Source organism: Metopolophium dirhodum, chromosome 9 (assembly GCF_019925205.1).
Source record: "Metopolophium dirhodum isolate CAU chromosome 9, ASM1992520v1, whole genome shotgun sequence".
In the NCBI taxonomy this organism is placed as follows: domain Eukaryota; kingdom Metazoa; phylum Arthropoda; class Insecta; order Hemiptera; family Aphididae; genus Metopolophium; species Metopolophium dirhodum.
This window is the reverse complement of record NC_083568.1, coordinates 33,263,286-33,279,864: the sequence shown is the minus strand read 5'-3', so window position 1 is coordinate 33,279,864 and position 16,579 is coordinate 33,263,286. Positions and strand designations below refer to the sequence as shown.

The 16,579-nt window shown below is 29.7% G+C and overlaps 2 protein-coding genes across 3 annotated transcripts; one reads left to right on the top strand and one right to left on the bottom strand.

Moving 5' to 3' along the window:
• Window position 1: 1 nt before the first annotated feature.
• Window positions 2–2,396, bottom strand: LOC132953075 (cell cycle checkpoint protein RAD1-like; the record flags this gene model as incomplete). The annotated part of the gene is made up of 6 exons (XM_061025622.1): window positions 2–260; window positions 721–927; window positions 990–1,224; window positions 1,286–1,440; window positions 1,508–1,606; window positions 2,370–2,396. Coding segments are annotated over 6 exons (750 nt in total), but the record flags the coding sequence as incomplete, so codon positions are not given.
• Window positions 2,397–6,405: 4,009 nt separating this feature from the next.
• LOC132952218 (large ribosomal subunit protein eL31) lies at window positions 6,406–10,743 on the top strand. 2 transcript variants are annotated; one of them, XM_061024433.1, is made up of 3 exons: window positions 6,406–6,562; window positions 6,850–7,094; window positions 10,536–10,743. In XM_061024433.1, exons 2-3 carry the CDS (start codon window positions 6,871–6,873, stop codon window positions 10,684–10,686), a joined length of 375 nt encoding a protein of 124 aa, XP_060880416.1. In that variant the 5' UTR covers window positions 6,406–6,562; window positions 6,850–6,870; the 3' UTR covers window positions 10,687–10,743. The 2 variants fall into 2 exon arrangements, with proteins under 2 accessions (XP_060880416.1, XP_060880417.1); XM_061024434.1 differs by having other exon boundaries at window positions 6,486–6,641.
• Window positions 10,744–16,579: the final 5,836 nt, after the last annotated feature.

The window sequence follows — 16,579 nt, the reverse complement described above, 5'->3', positions numbered from 1 at the left end:
ATGGAACAAAATATAAAATATATTTTTTTATTTTTATTTTATATGTACAACTACAACAACAATAATCTACACTTTTCCATTTTCATAGAAATATGACAAACTTTTAAATTGTTCATTAGTTTTTAGGTTGTAATTGTAATTTATATGATAAAATTAAGTAATAATCAATAGTTATGTATGGAAATGACAAAATGTTTTGTATTTATAGTTGATGCATATCTAGTCATCACTCATCAGTCTTCATCAACAATAGGTGTGCACTGAAACAAAATATTGGAATAATTTAATTAAGATAAAACTTTATCTGATCTAAATATCTTAAGTCAATTTGGGCATTAACTATGTAGTTTCTCCATATACTATTCAGTTTTAAAATAAGTAATTTGTAAGCTATTTTTAATTAGATCTTATTATTTCAATTAAAATTTCTTCGGAGGGGGGGGGGGCTGATAACTTTTACACATTAAATACATACTAGCACAGATAGATAGCTGCAAAGTGTTAATTCTTATATTAAATTTTTAAATATTTTAAATACAATTTAAGACTTTTAGAGTGACTATCATAGATCATTAAAATATTTTTTTTTATTTTCTTAACATTTCGGGGTGGGGGGGCTGCAGTCCCTCACCCCCATGGCTACACCACTGTATTATTTATAGCTATAAAAAATAATAAATGATAATTAATGTAAGATGGTATAAATTCAGCAGAACTTACAAAATATTCTAAATAACAAGTATGGCTGTCTACTTGCACCATGAATTGACAGCACAACAGTCCTTCCTCATTTGTCCGTATTAATGTTTTTTGTGATATGTTCATGCATTTTAAAAAAGGTTTAATCTGTTTATATTTATATTTGACAGTAATTGACGTGTTGCAAAGAAACTGTTCCATTATTTCACTTTTAGATGGTATCTCAACCTTAAAAAACAAACATTTGATTGCTTACAATAATCAATATTATTCAGTATTTTGGTACTTACACTACATTTTCCTGCAATTCCAGAAGTTAAGATTTTAAAAAACTGTGGCTCTTCAGAAAATGTAAATTCTACGTAATCAGATGTACTATCTATGTCACTGAGAATGTCTTTAAAATCTGAGGACCTTAATATAATTTTACTGGTAGTGGATTCTGCCGGTATACTGAAGTCTAATATATCAAACACTTCCATGGTTCTCAACGAGCAGTCGGTAATGATACCGCCTTCTTCTAACCTAAGATTAAAATACAAATTAATGATTGCTAATTTATTTTATTTTATAGACAATTAGGTACAATAATTTTACTGGAGAACCATATTCTTTGTATGTTAACTTTAAAGCAGTTGTGGAACTAGGATTAGTTGAACACCCATCAAATATTGTGAGACATTCAATCAAAGTATTGAGATCAACACGAAAGGCAACCGTATCATCATTAAGGTGATATTCCTGTAAAAGAAATTTAATTTAATATTATCGATTTTTATACATGAACCAAAATACATTTAAAACATACTTGAAATATTTCGCTGCCTATAAAAGTGTTAGCTTGTACACATTTGGAATCTTCTACCACAATTTTTAAACCATGTTCGGTTGCGAAACACACACCAACCTGAAAACGGCATATTTGTATAGTAACAATTCTTGTTCTTGTTATTTATTTAACGTTATAAAGTAGTTTTTAATATAACTATCGTGGAGTTTATACAGTGACAGTATACTGTTGCGGAAGCTACTATCACGTTTTCCTATCATCGTTGACCGTGGATTCAAATGCTCAAATGCTCAATTGACACTTCTGACCTCAGACCAATCTCATTCTGTGTCCTAGACTATCTCATAACCATTTAATTTTAGGTTTTTTTTCTCCTATGGTTGGAACTTAAAAGTCTTCAACACCTCCATACATAAAATGATCCGCCAGCTCGATAAAATAGTAATTGTTGGTCACCGACTAATTATACAAGCACTCAAACTTCAAAGTTAATTCAATGTATTCTGTTCTGTGTTTGTTAAATAAATAAACGAGTTTATAGAGGAGTAATAATTATTGATTGAAGTCATAAATTAGATTGATAGACGAAGAGGTTAAGATTAATAGGTATTATATATTAATGTAGAGAACCACTCACGTCTTTAATTAACTGCCTTCAACAAAGAAGAAATGTGTTTCACATTGTCAGCTTTAGCGACTAAAAGATACTTTTCTTCAAATGAATCATTACCATCAACCTCCATATTAATGACTAGGTATACTTTATTATATTGAAATCACATTTATATTTGAATAATAATGCATAACATTTTAGTTACAGAGAAAACGTATAGAACTATATTATAATTATTATTATTTTTAACTAACATAATTCACAAACCAGTTGCTGTGAAACTAGCGTCAAAAATCAAATTTGAAGTTAAACGTCGGTTATAGCCACGATTTAAGATAGATCTTAATTCGTAGTTGCCTTATTACCTTGGCGGGCTTCGATCAAATATTATGGTCATGTGCACGGATTAATATGTGCATAGATAAAAGATATTATAAGAATAGATAGGACATCGGACCTATCAACTGAGAATAAAGTGATACAATTTTTGAGGTTATAAGGGTTCTTTTATTATTGATGAGTAATAAAACAATTTAAAAAAAGGTGGGCAAGTGGGTGTCGCTCTGCTGTACATATTTTTAAATGCACTGAAGTAAAATTGAAATTTTAATATAGGAGTAGTTGCATTAGAGGGTTTGTTGTATGTTGTCAGTGAAAGATATGAAGATGATTATTTGGATTCTGTAGAAGTGACAGTCCCATCACCAATACCTGGGCCATTCTATAGGAGCATCAATATGAATGCACCACGGGATTTTGCGGGAGTACTAGTAGCAGCCATTAATAGGCTACCTAATATTTAAAATGTGTTAGCCTACATGGTTCTTTTTTTGTAGTTACAACAAGTGTATCTATAGATATTTTGTACCGTAATAAATTAATTGTGTTTCTATTCATTTTACAGTTATTGAATGTTTTATTAAAAGGTAATTGTACGATAAAAGTTGACTAATAATAAAATAAACAAGGTTTAATATGTATTAAATAGTATACTTTTATGTAAAAAAGTGTAAAACAATATTATTATATAATTGCTTTTTTTTCTTTGTTTTCAAGATCCTAGTCACATGTTGGTACGATTTGTCGAGCATCCATTTAATTTAGTTATAGATATTTTATAATAGGTATCTAACAACTTACGACTATTATCCAGAAATACTTCAGAAAGATTTATTGTTTTTTATATTGTATAGGTAATTTATTATGTTTATTTTTAACGCATAATACTGTTACATTTAACAAGTATGTAAAAATTATTAAAATTTCGATTTTTATTAATTTTTTAAAAAATTACTGTCGAAAAAAATTGCATGTTACGTTAAAAACTTAAAAACCTAATACAAGGTTCCTCATGAGTTTTTAATACCTACTGGAATTAAAATTGAAAGTTGAGCGTAATTCCAGAAATATTTTTTACGAGTCTCTGAAGTTTGACGAATGAGGATTAGTCAACCGTAAAATAACAATTTTGATCTGTTGTTTTAATTCAAAATCGGATAAATTTTTTTTTAAATTTTTTTTTATTCAATTGTATACCTAGTTAAAGTTAATTTTTGGTCATGCTTTTTTTACTTTTTCCAAACAATTGTATCCTTTTTAGATTCTGAGCGAAGCGATGAATGTATTGATTTTACAATGATGTGTGTTTTTTTTAAATTTTTTTTTATTTTTGTGTCTGTCATCACCTTTTAGGACAGTAAAAGTGCTTGGATTTTCTTCAAACAGTAACTTTTTCTGATAGGAAAGTGAATCTAGTTGGTATTTTAAGGGGTCAAAAGTAAAAATTTCCCAGTAGTTTTCACAAGCGAAATGAAAAACAAAAGAAAAATTAAGGAAAAACGGGAATTTTTACGCAAAATCTGTTTTTGAGAAAATCGATTTTGGTTTTTGGTGTAACTCTAAAACAAATGACCGTAGGGACATGAAATTTTGACTGAATGTTTATATTAGCATTTTCTATACACCATAAAATTTACAAAATATTTTGACTCTTTTTGAGCTGTTTACAGCCATTGTCAGTTTTCAATTTTTTTAGTTTTTTTTTATATAAATATCAATAAAATTTTATCTGTTGATTAAAAAGCTTGAAAATTTAATAGAAGGCTCCTAGGTTATTGTTTCAAAGGCAGATGAAAAAAATTAAAAATCCTTAGTCACAGTTTTTAATTATGAGCATTTAAAGTTCAAATTTTGACAAAATACGGAAAAATCACGAAAAATAGCAAATTATTTTGAATTGAGAATTCATAAAAATTTTTCTTTTTAAATCTAAGATTTGAAAATGTAATATAAGATTACTCATAAGTGTGTCTACCTTTATCAAAAAAAAAATGTCTAGAAGAAACTTAAATTAAATTTTTATGAGCGTCTGAAATTTATATTTTTACAACATTTGATATTTACTCGATTTCTCATGTAACAATTTTCTTATTTTATTGTAATTAAAAAACGAATGACTGTAGATACTTGAAAATTTCACTGAATGTTCATATTATTATTTTCTATACACCATAAAATGTTGAAAATATTTTGACTCTTTTTGAGCTATTTACGGACATTGTCAGTTTTCAATTTTTTAGTTTTTTTTTCTATAAATATCAATAAATTTTTATTTGTTGGGTAAAAAAGCGTGAAAATTTAATATAAGGCTCCTGATATATCGTTCTAATAGCAGTTGAAAAATTTTAAAAATACATAGGCACAATTTTTTTTTATAAGCATTTAAAGTTCAAATGTTGACAACATTTATCAAATTTATAATTTATTAATTATTTTGTGGTTAAAAATGTATAAAATGTTTAACTTTTATGGCTAAAGATTGAAAATTTAAAACAAGGCTCCAAGTAAGTAGGTTATATATAAACTACTTTATTCACAATAATATCATCAAATATACTTGGTAAAATCATAGGCTGACTGACCGTTTTCGCTCAGAATCGTTTTTCTTATACAATGATATTATATTATTGAATTCAAATTTAACACCATCCATTACAGTGACCCACTTGTAACCTACTGTACAGCAGAGTGACATCCGCTTATCCACCTTTTTTTTTCTATAAATATCAATAAAATTTTATCTGTTGAGTAAAAAAGCTTAAAAATTTAATAGAAGGCTCCTAGGTTATTGTTTCAAAGGCAGATGAAAAAAATTAAAAATCCTTAGTCACAGTTTTTAATAGTAATTAAGAAGTTTTTAGTTAAATTATAGTAATTATTAGGTATTAAAATTAAAATGCGAAACTTTCTTTTGAAATGACTGAAATAAACGATTACAGTCTACAAGTCGACATTACAATATAATAGGTATTATTAAGCAGTAAATTTCCGTTACAGAAGATTATGTTATAATTTACAATAGGCTTATTTACGATTTACCTACTTACATGTCGCATTGTCACCAATTTATTTCCTATAGACAGATACGACAGTACGTTGAAGGCTTGGAATAAGTTAACGTTCACACTCATTTTGTTAAAAAGGAACTACTTAAATTGTTTCTTCTTCCTCATTCCCAAATAAAGAACATTTTTTGTGCCTCAATCAATTAAAAATTGTATTAAAATAAAAAAAAAAAAAAAATAATTAGGTTCTGTTTTATTATACAGCTACAGCATTACAGCCTATGAACTAAATAAATTGAAATAAATTAGTGATAGGTTGTGCATAAGAGATAACGGTTGTTATTTGGAAGTTTAATTAAAACATTTTATGAGTCAGTTGTGAGATAAATAACTTTTGATCATGATTTCGTGGCCCATAATTGGTCCATTAAATTAATTATTTTTTTTTATGTGATTCATTATAGTTGTGTGTGATATTAAGACTTAAAGAGAGGTGAGTAACCTTGATTTGCAACCATTAATTGTAAATAATAAAAAAATTTAAATTTACAAACTATTCTTTACTATACCTAGTCTTATGACTTTTGTCTCTTATGAATTATTCATGAGTTATGACTTATGACTTATGAGTATTATATTAATGTAATGTAATACCTAATATGATTTATGATACATATTGAAATTAAATTAATCATTTGTTGAAGAAAAAACAATACGTTTAGTATAAAATAAGTTTAATATAATTTATAATGTTATTTTAAATTACCGCCACAGAGGGGGTATCTAGTAGACCAAGGGAGATCTAAACGCTAAATGGGTAATTTAGATCCCCAACTAGGATGGTGTCAACTAGTTCCCTATGGTTATTTGGATCCCCTGTCAATTAGATCCCGCTGTGTCATTTAGATCACGGGGATCTATTTGGATGGGGATCTAGGTGGCCGTTCACCTTTTTATTTACTGTTATCAGTAGTTTCAGTGTGACCATACTTATTTTTGTATCGTTGACGTGAGTGTAAAATGTGGTAATCAACATTGTAGGTTAATGTACAAAGATTTTTGTAAACAATTCGTCTCTTTTGCAAATAATTCTTCGTTCTGTCTCGTCTGACTCGGGTAAGTTAAATTTTTTATCCAACTCAATCCTTCTACTAAAACTTCAATATAACTTACTTATTGCTGAGAAGTGTTTAGGGTAATATTATATATACCTATATACTTTTGAACTTTTTTGATTTATTCGTAATAAATAACATTTTTTATTTTATGTTAAAAATTGTATTCATTAAGGATTTAATACTGATTCTTGTCGAACCATCGTTCAAACATATTGAATTGATTGATGATCGATGAGAAGGTTGCCAAATTATTATTAATGACATCAATGCGTTGTTCTATTCCAGTCTTGCAGACGAAATCATAAGATGGCCAAGTTAACTAGGGAACGAAAACGTAAATCGGCGATCAATGAGGTGGTTACTCGTGTGTATACCATTAACATGCACAAGAGGCTTTTGAACATTGGTTTCAAGAAGCGAGCCCCTCGTGCGATCAAAGAAATCCGCAAATTCGCCACCCAACAAATGGGCACACAAGATGTGCGCATCGACACTAGGTTGAACAAGTTCGTCTGGTCCAAAGGAATCAGGTGTGTAAAATATTTTCATTTGTTAGTTTATTTGTATTATATCACTAACTATTGGTTTTGTCTTATTAAAGTATCCGACCAACTCCTATAAAAAGCTATACAGTATGGATGTTTGTGTTAGATATTTATTATGTTACCAAAGTCACCTACGTAATATATTACCTGATTCTAATAGATATATTTTTTGTGTAGATTTGAACAAAAAATTTAACACAAATATTTAACAGATTCTGTTTTTTTAAGATTTTTTTTCTTAACCTTAGGTACTGTTTGGTTAATAAAAAAAAAAATCGGAACTAAATATAGCGAGTATGTACTTAGGTAATGTCGCTAGTAATTAATTCAATTTAATGCCTTGAAAGATAATGTTTCTTTTGATTATTATTTAATAGTAACTACTTAAAAATTTAATTAAAAAATAATAAATAATTATTGACATGTCTAATATTATGTTTAGGTAAATAGAACCACTGTAACTACATTTATTAATTCATTAAGTTATATTGAAATAAAAGTTTTGACAAATTGAAATATGTACAGCGGAACCTCTGAATACCACACATTCCGTTAGTGAAATTTTGTTTGCTGTTTTAGGGTTTAGTTTGTACCATAATTTAGTGTGCCTGCTATATGGAGGTATCCTTTAATAAGATTTGCTCTGTTTGTCGATTAGAAAAAAATAAAATCATTAAACCAAGCTCATCTCAAAATGGTTACTCTAATTTTTCTATACATAATTCCAAATAATTAGTTTTTACATAATGTATAAAAATATATTATATGAATTTGTTGATTCCAAGTTTTGAAAGACTGGGACTACTAATAAAAATGATAGGAACCTAATTTTTTGTTAAATCTTAAGAGGACGTTTCACCCGCATTTGTTGTCTCCGTCTTACGCACGTACGGCATAGCAAAAACTGTTTTGCTTGGGAAAGAACCGAGAAGGCTACAGTCATAACTAGGAACAAAATTTTCACCACGTATAAAGGCAAACTCTGGCTGTGTAATATAGTTTTTTTTTTTATATATATATATCACTTATTCAAAAAGAGTTCTTATTTTTCAAAATCCATTATTATTTGTGTTTTTTAAACTTGATTAACTCTATTTGAAGTTCTGATAACGAAAAAATAAAAACGATATTGCATAGCCAAAGTTCTTCTTTTTATGTGGTGAAAATTTTGTTTCTTAGTTATGAGTTTATGACTAGCCTAGGGTGGACCTTAAAAATAAATGTTTAAATTTTCTTTGTGGCACCCACCTATTTTTGTAAATGCCCAATTTAATATTAACTTCAAAATTTGAAATCAATCGTTCAATTTTAAGATGTGCCTCCGAGAACTTGAAGTTTAGTAGTTTTGTAATTTTTTTTTACAAAAATTGGGTTATACATTTTTTTCAACCAAAGAATATTAAATATTAATTATTTAATGTTGTATGTTTTATTATTATATAATTTATTATCGGCATAGTTGCAATTTTATGGTAAAGTAAGTAAAAGCTCTAAAAATCTAGCTAAACCGTTTTTTTATTTATGTTAGTCAACGATTCAAAATACATTAAAATTATGTATGTACAAAATTATTAAAATTAAATTGCCTATTATAATGTTTTAAAATAATTACTTTGGTATGTCACAATTCTTTGCAGTCAAGAAATATTTTTCTATAATCACTTACAATTTGTAACACAAATTGTTTTTGTTCCTCATTGGTGGTGAGTATTGAATTGTAATCTTCAATCAATTTTATTCCCCTCTTGGCAGTATCATTGACTGTTTTCAGTTAAGTGACCATTTGCAATGCATTTTGAAAAGATAAGTTTTCACTCCAATCTGATGGGTCATTTAAAAGAAATTTTGTATCCAAGTAAAGAAAAATCTAATGTTTCACTTGACGGCGGGTTGAGGATGAAAAGGTTCTATGTCACAATATCCTATTTGTACAGCAGAGCGATACTTAACTTTAATACACAATATCTTTTTTTCAGGTTATCTTGTGAATATAACCATAATTTTAACGAATAAATAAATACAATTATTGTAAGATACATTGTTAATATTAAGTATTAGACATCCACACATTTTATAAAACCCAAAAAACTGGAAAACAAGTGTATAAGAATAAAAAAGTTCTGTGTTTAGAACCTTTTCATTCTTCCAACTAAATGATATGATATACATAGAACTTTTTTCTTTTTATGTAATTCCACACAATATGATGTTTACTTCTTATCATAGTTACCGACACATGCAACATGAATATTTACACCATTTTTGAATAAAAATATGCACAGTTAAAAATTAAACAAATGAATTCAAAAAACAATTTTTCAAAAATGTGGACATAAAACCTTTTCATTCTCCGCCCACGTTGAGACGAAAAATTCTATTTTGTTTTTCAAAAATTCTGGAATTTCTGATAATTTCTATAATTTTTTCTTTTGAATCTGTTTTATTAGTTAGTTTAACGATCATTTTTCTTTTTGATTCAATAGAAATAGTTTTGTCGAAAAATGCCAATGCAACAACTTCGGGTGTTTGATACCACAAATGATTTCGATATTTATTCGTAATTTTAATGTATTTTGAACCATTTGACTGGTATAAATAAAAATAAAATAAAAAACGGTTTTGCCAGATTTGTTGAGCTTTTACTTATTTTTTGCATAAAATTATAACTATGCTGGTAATAATATAATATGTAATAGGTAATGTCAAGTCAAATGAAATTGTCATAAAATTTGTTATCTAAAATACTAAATGTTAAAATGTTTTTTGGTTGAAAAAAAAGTTATAGCCAATGTTTAGAGAATTTCGTAAAAAATTACATGATTACTGAACATCAAGTTCCCAGGGGCGGGTCTTAAAATTGATTGTTTGATTTCAAACTTTGCAGTTAATATTTAATTATGTATTAACAAAAATTGCGTGAGTGCCACAAGCTGTACAATAAAAAAAAAATTTATAGGAATAAGCTAAGGGCCACCCTACAGTGTAGCCTTCTCGGTTCTTTCCCAAGCAAAACAGTTTTTGCTATGCCGTACGTGTGTAAGATGGAAACAACAAATGTGGATGAATTATTTCAGTCGGTGTTATATTTCTTTTACTTTTTATGTGTAAATGAATTCAAAATAGTTAGATATAAGTCACATAACTATATTATACTATTAATTCATACATATTTTTGTTTCTACTTAAATAAATTAGTTGAAATATTAATAATATTACATAGTTAAAACTTGCTAATAGTGGCGCAACTAGAAAAAATTTTGGAGGAGTTATAATGTTACATTATTACAATATATATACATAAGCTAAAATATACTAGGCCTCGGAGAACATTTTGGGGGATTACAACCCCTGACCCCCCCCCCCCCCCTGGTTGCGCCACTGCTTGCTAATTTGTTTTCTATTATATTTCTCTAATTAAATTTTTAGGAGTGTACCATTCCGCATTCGTGTACAATTAGCAAGGAGACGTAATGACGATGAAGATTCACCACACAAGTTATACACTTTGGTTACCTGGGTGAATGTACCTACATTCAAAAAATTGGGTACGGAAAATGTTGACGGAACCGAAGAATAAACTTGTAAACACTTTGTCTTTGATAATAAATAAGTATAAAATGATAAATTGTTAATATTTTACCGTGTATTTTTTAATTTTGTCCATAATTCGTTATTTTCCAGTGTTACAATAATTTAGAAGATACCTACCTCATAAGTTTATACTTTATAACACATTTTTAACAAATTTTATTTAGATAGCTAGTGATTAATGATGAAAAAATCTTTTGAATAATTTTGTTAATACACAACAGTTTATCTGCTGTTATTAATATTTAATCCTCAATTAGTGGAGTAAGAAGAATGCCCTCTACCTCATTGGTGTACTGTTGTAGTAAGATGAAATATGCACATTGTAAAGATTGGATTCAGAGAAATACACATGTTGAAAAACATTGTACTGATACAAGCTGAAACAGTAGTTTGAAAAGCAAAAGGTGCTTCACTAAAGTATGAAATACGAGTAAAAAATATGGGAAAGCAAAACTATTTTTTTGACATGAGGAACAGAGAATTAAATTCAGGGAAGTTATAAATTCTCCACCGACCACCAATGTTTGATATTGTGTTTATATTATATTTTATATGATGTATGTTACTTACTAGTTACTATGAGCCGTCTATTATAATAATATTATGTGCTGTCAGCACTAAGTCTGAATTTAACCAACAACATGCCCCCTGGCTGTAAATGGGTTACATTTACTTGGTTGTCAACAAATATATTTTAAAACACAAATAAATTATATTTGGTAACAAATGTGAGTGGCAGTCACGACTCTTGGATATCTGGTAGTTTTAATAGTGCAACTGTTCAAAAATTCATTGACTGCAGAAAATGGTGTTAACGGTATCTGTTAGGTATGTACTGGGTACTTATTAAATTTTAAATTATCACATAATAATGGTGCTACGGTGTTAGTATAACCAATTATGAATTCATATTTAAACTAAGTAAAAGTATTTTAGACCGGGTTTATGATTAAATTTGAATTTCACAAAATAATTAAGTTCAATGGTCGATGTAGAGAAAATAACCTCTGCAATGTGATATCAACTGTATTTGTTCCTTATGAGAATTATATTATTCTTAAACTGAAATATTTATTGGAGTTATAATATTAGAAGAACACACTGGTGAAGTAAAAAATATTTTAAATATTTTATTGAAATCGATAAATTGGTAATTTAAGAATGACTTCCCCGTAAGACATAGGGGAGGCTCTAAGGTCTATTTATGAGAAAATATTTTAATTTAAATTTAAAATTTTGTCTTTTATTTATTACTAATAAAAAAACATATTTTTTTTAAAAATAACCGATGTTTTATTTTGTTTGTGGTTACAAGTGTTACAACTATTCGCGATGAATATTTATAAATAAATAAACCATTCAAGGAATTTTAATCAGTTGTATAGGTTTTTAAGCGTCGTAAGTAGAAAAAGGATCTTTTACTTCTTGCTGTAGTCACAACATATGTCATTGGCGCAAATGGGGGGGGCTTATCCCCCCAAAAGCTAATGATTTCACAACTATAATTTAAAATCATCATAAGAGTATCAAGTATAGACCTGAGCTTCAGCCCCCCTCCCCCCAAATTTCAAACGCTATTTACGCCAATGCTATGTGTACAGTGTAGTCTGTGTGCATCACGGTTTTGATGAATCTTTACATTTATAAATATAAATTGTAAGACATAAGTATAACATGGTCTGGTGGGGGTGTCAGTGCACCAGTAACACGCCCCCTAGTTACGTGCCTGCATTACTATTAATTAGTATTTACTAATAACATTTCTATTTGTCTAGAAGTTAGAACAGCGGCCCCCAACGTTTTCAGTAATGAGGTTATTTTAGTTATGTATAAAGAACTTTAAGGCCCACTTACCTAATCTACAAGTATAAAATATAAACACAAAGAAATATAGAATTGTATAAAATCATATAAAAATCTCGATGTTGACGCCAATTCAAATTTGCTGTCCCTTGGCTTAGACTCTCGACCAGAGTTCGCGAATCACGGCCCAGTACCACATTGTCCGCGGCCCATGGGTTGGGAATAGCTGGTCTACTACTGTTTTTTTTTTTTACATTTGCAATTTCGAATCGACAGTTACATTTATAATATTTATTATTTATATATTATAAGAAGCCAAGAAGGTACCCTAAATGTTGTAATTTGTTTTAATAAAAATATTTTTCATTTTAGTAATAGATAGGTACCTAAATGTATAATTATAATATATTATATGTAGGAATGTGGGTGAGAAAAAAAATGATAAATATATTATTTTGTAAAGTAGGTCCAGGGGCGTATACAAGGGGGGGGATGTGGGGGTCAGATCCCCCCCCAATAGGCCTTTTTTTAAATTTTATAAAATAGTGTTCTTAAAATAATGTAAGGAAATTACAAGGAAAAAAAATGGCAAGGATTTTTTGTAAATTTTTATTTTAACACATTCAACAATTAATTAAAAATAATTTACTTAATATTAATCAGTAATCATATATTTATTTCATATTCAAATAATCGTATTATGTGATATTTGATAATATGTATATTATATATACAAGTATAATAAATTATTATAAGATAATAATATGTGGCAGACCAGCCACGGGCCGTCGCCAGTCGCCACCGTCACCGATATCAACGCGGCGGAGACGACGCCCGCATGTCCGTGCGTATAATAATACATTTTCCTACACATTAGAAAAAGAAATATAAAAATAGCTAAAAATAGCTTAAATAATAAATATTATTATTATCTAAAAACAAAAATCAACCACAAATATTATGTCAGTTGTACGAACAAGTCATAACTACATATAACTACTTGTAGAATTTAAAATAAAATGTATTGAATATATATATGTTTTATCATTTATTAGGTATTTAAATGTGCACATACCTAGGTTTAGGTATTTTTGTTCCATAATAATTTGTTTGCAACTGATCCCCCCCCATACAAAAGTTATGTATACGCCACTGAGTAGGTCATGTATTTTAAAGGTGGGTATTTGTCAAACAGTGGTGTGGGGGGGGGGGGACAGAGAAGTGGCCTGGGGCCCCATAATATTACGTGTATATTTTTAATTTTCACAAAGATAATATTCTTTAAGGAGGCTGGTAAGTTTATGTACTGCCTTTTCCATCTAGCTATGCTACTGGGACAGAGCCACCCATGGTCCATGGATCTGTTTCATTTAAATTTTAAATATGTAAAGCCCATCCATTCTCCAAGTCAAAAACTGACATTGCGTCTGCCACCTATGGTATAAGAACTACAGTCTACAGACTAGTAGACTACTAGACAGTGTGGTAACTCATTCAATGTTTTAAGAGCTGCATGAATTCAACATTTAATATAGTTAAGTAGGTACCAAAACTTAAAAGGTGTTCGCACTTAAATGAACACTTCTAGAACACGTTCCTATTTATCTATTAAGCCATCAGGATATTGTGTGCGTGATATTTTTCTGTTTCTATAGGACTTGAGCAAAATACAATTATTATTTGTACCTAGTGTATAACATATGCATATAAATGTTTTAGCCTTCTAGATAGGTATGTAATGAGTAATGACTATAATAGTGGTCACAAATAAATCAATCAAGACTAAAGACATTTATTATTTCGTTCAAAATATGTTCAATTAGATTACCTATTTTAAAATTATTAAAACAAATAGCTACCTAGCTGTCTAGGTATAATGTATTGGTTTTATTTAGATAGGTACCTAGGCACTCATTGACATGTTCCCTTTCTCTATATTAATCCAAAATACATTTTAATTAATCATAATATTCATATTTCATAGATCATAGTCTATAGGTACCTACTCTACCCAGAATACATTTAAGGTTGGTTAGCCATAAGTAGGTACCTATTGCAGTTATTTAATATACCTATATAACCTACATATTCATTGATTTCACAACCAAAGTGCTTTGGCATAGGTAGTATAGTACTATGGTATACTGTAATACTTAGACTAGAATTTCAAAACTTCTAAACGTATTACTGTATCCTATGACCTATGAGTATAATATTGAAAAAATATAATAAAAGTATTATAATATAGATAATTTAGTCTACTATCTTCTTCTCGTATTGGTGATGGTAGAAAAAAATGTCCCGGAAAAAAACTAAAAAGTCTTGGGGGGTAAAAAGTCTGTTTTCTAAGGATAATATCTAATGATTATGTAATCATATTATAGGTGACTACTAAATGCCGAACACACTCTGTTCGTCTGCCCTAGGTGGGAAGACGATCGAACACGCTTGTCCGAAATTATCAGACGACCTCCGACCGCGGCGGACGTCGAAGAGATCCTCTGTGGACCATCGACGGACGCAATGCCAGACGATCCAGCCACAAGGCTCCGACTGATGGAGCAAGCCAAAACCAACAGACAAGAACTCATCACAATGATCGAATCCATCATGGCCACCAAGGAACAGGATGAGAGAGAAGATCAAGCCGACGACCTGGCTCGACTTAACAGGTTGAGAGCACTCGACTAGGGGGCCAGCTCAACCCGCTCTCGGGAAACTCGATGAAGAACGGTCAACGATCACCCCACATTTCTTAATCGAAACGTCGGAGGTGTCACCGACCACGTTCTTCATCCCCCCACCTGTGACACCATGGGAGGGACGACGATCACGGCATCGCGGCTCAACCACTTCGGCAAGTAGGCCGCAACACGGCGCACACACACTGGACTGGTTACGGATAGCACGAGATCGCAAGGGCGGCGGACTTCGGTCGGCCCGCCAACACGGAAAGCACGAGACATCAAGGGCGGCGGACTGCGGTCGGCCCTCGAAGACGGCAGGAAGCACCGGAATAAAATAAATGTATATAATTTATAATGAAATGTATAATGTAACAAAGGGGGTGGTTAGTCGGGGACATGTCCCGTCAACCCCCCCACGTATGTATGTATAATATTTGTGCATCAAATAAACGATGGCGGCGTCGCGGAAGTAATGCGAAAGCAGTTCCCGCGACGCCGTCGGTTCAAACAGGAAAAAAAAAAAAAAAAAAAAAAAAAGGTGACTACTAAATACAAAACAGATAAAACAAAAATAATAGCTAATAATATTAAAATTATAAAAAAATATCCCATTGAATCTTAGTCAATAATATTATTAAAATATTATACATTAATATATCACTAAGTTAGATGACTTGTCAGGAACATTTATACAGAAAAGGAAAAAAATATTACATAATTATAAAAATCCTAGTTATATAAATTGTTATCGCTGTAACTTATAAAAATTATTTTAATAGTTTTATGAACTTTTTTGCCCCGAGGCTATTTTTCCTTAAGACTTTTTTTCCCCGAACTTTTTCCGGTCCCCCGTATTGGTAGTTTAATATTATAATATATATCTTAGCCCGTGTACTAAATATCATAGGAATATGCATATTAGAGATATTTCTTAATTTTTAATATTATTATGGTTACTTATGTCTATATTATAAGCTAATTAGGACCTGAACAAAAAAAATTTTCTTTGTTTTTCGTATTCTACATACCAATTAAAAACGAAAATATATTTGTAAATTTTTCGTTTTATTTCGATTTGTAGGACTAATAGCTCTCCAAACATACATTTCTCTGTTTGAGAAGGCGTGGTCTATTCAGTTGGTGTGTGACGTCACGATGCCGTACGCCCGTGCGTCTAATTATATGTCAATGCGCGTGTATAATATTATGACTGTACTAAAATAACTTTGATTACGTAAAATCTAATAATTCGACACAAATTCTATTGACAGTGTGGAGTAGCCACAACAGTATCGTCAGTATCACTTTCAGCAGAAAATAAATTGTAAATACTAATGTCAATGTGTATAGTGTATTGTCTTATATGTATATATTATAGTAATTTTTTTT

Bases quoted from the DNA above. Each gene is read 5' to 3' on its own strand.
- LOC132952218 (XM_061024433.1), top strand. From the start codon at position 6,871: ATGGCCAAGTTAACTAGGGAACGAAAACGTAAATCGGCGATCAATGAG. The intron at 7,095-10,535 runs GTGTGTAAAATA...TTAAATTTTTAG, and splicing joins GTCTGGTCCAAAGGAATCAG to GAGTGTACCATTCCGCATTC.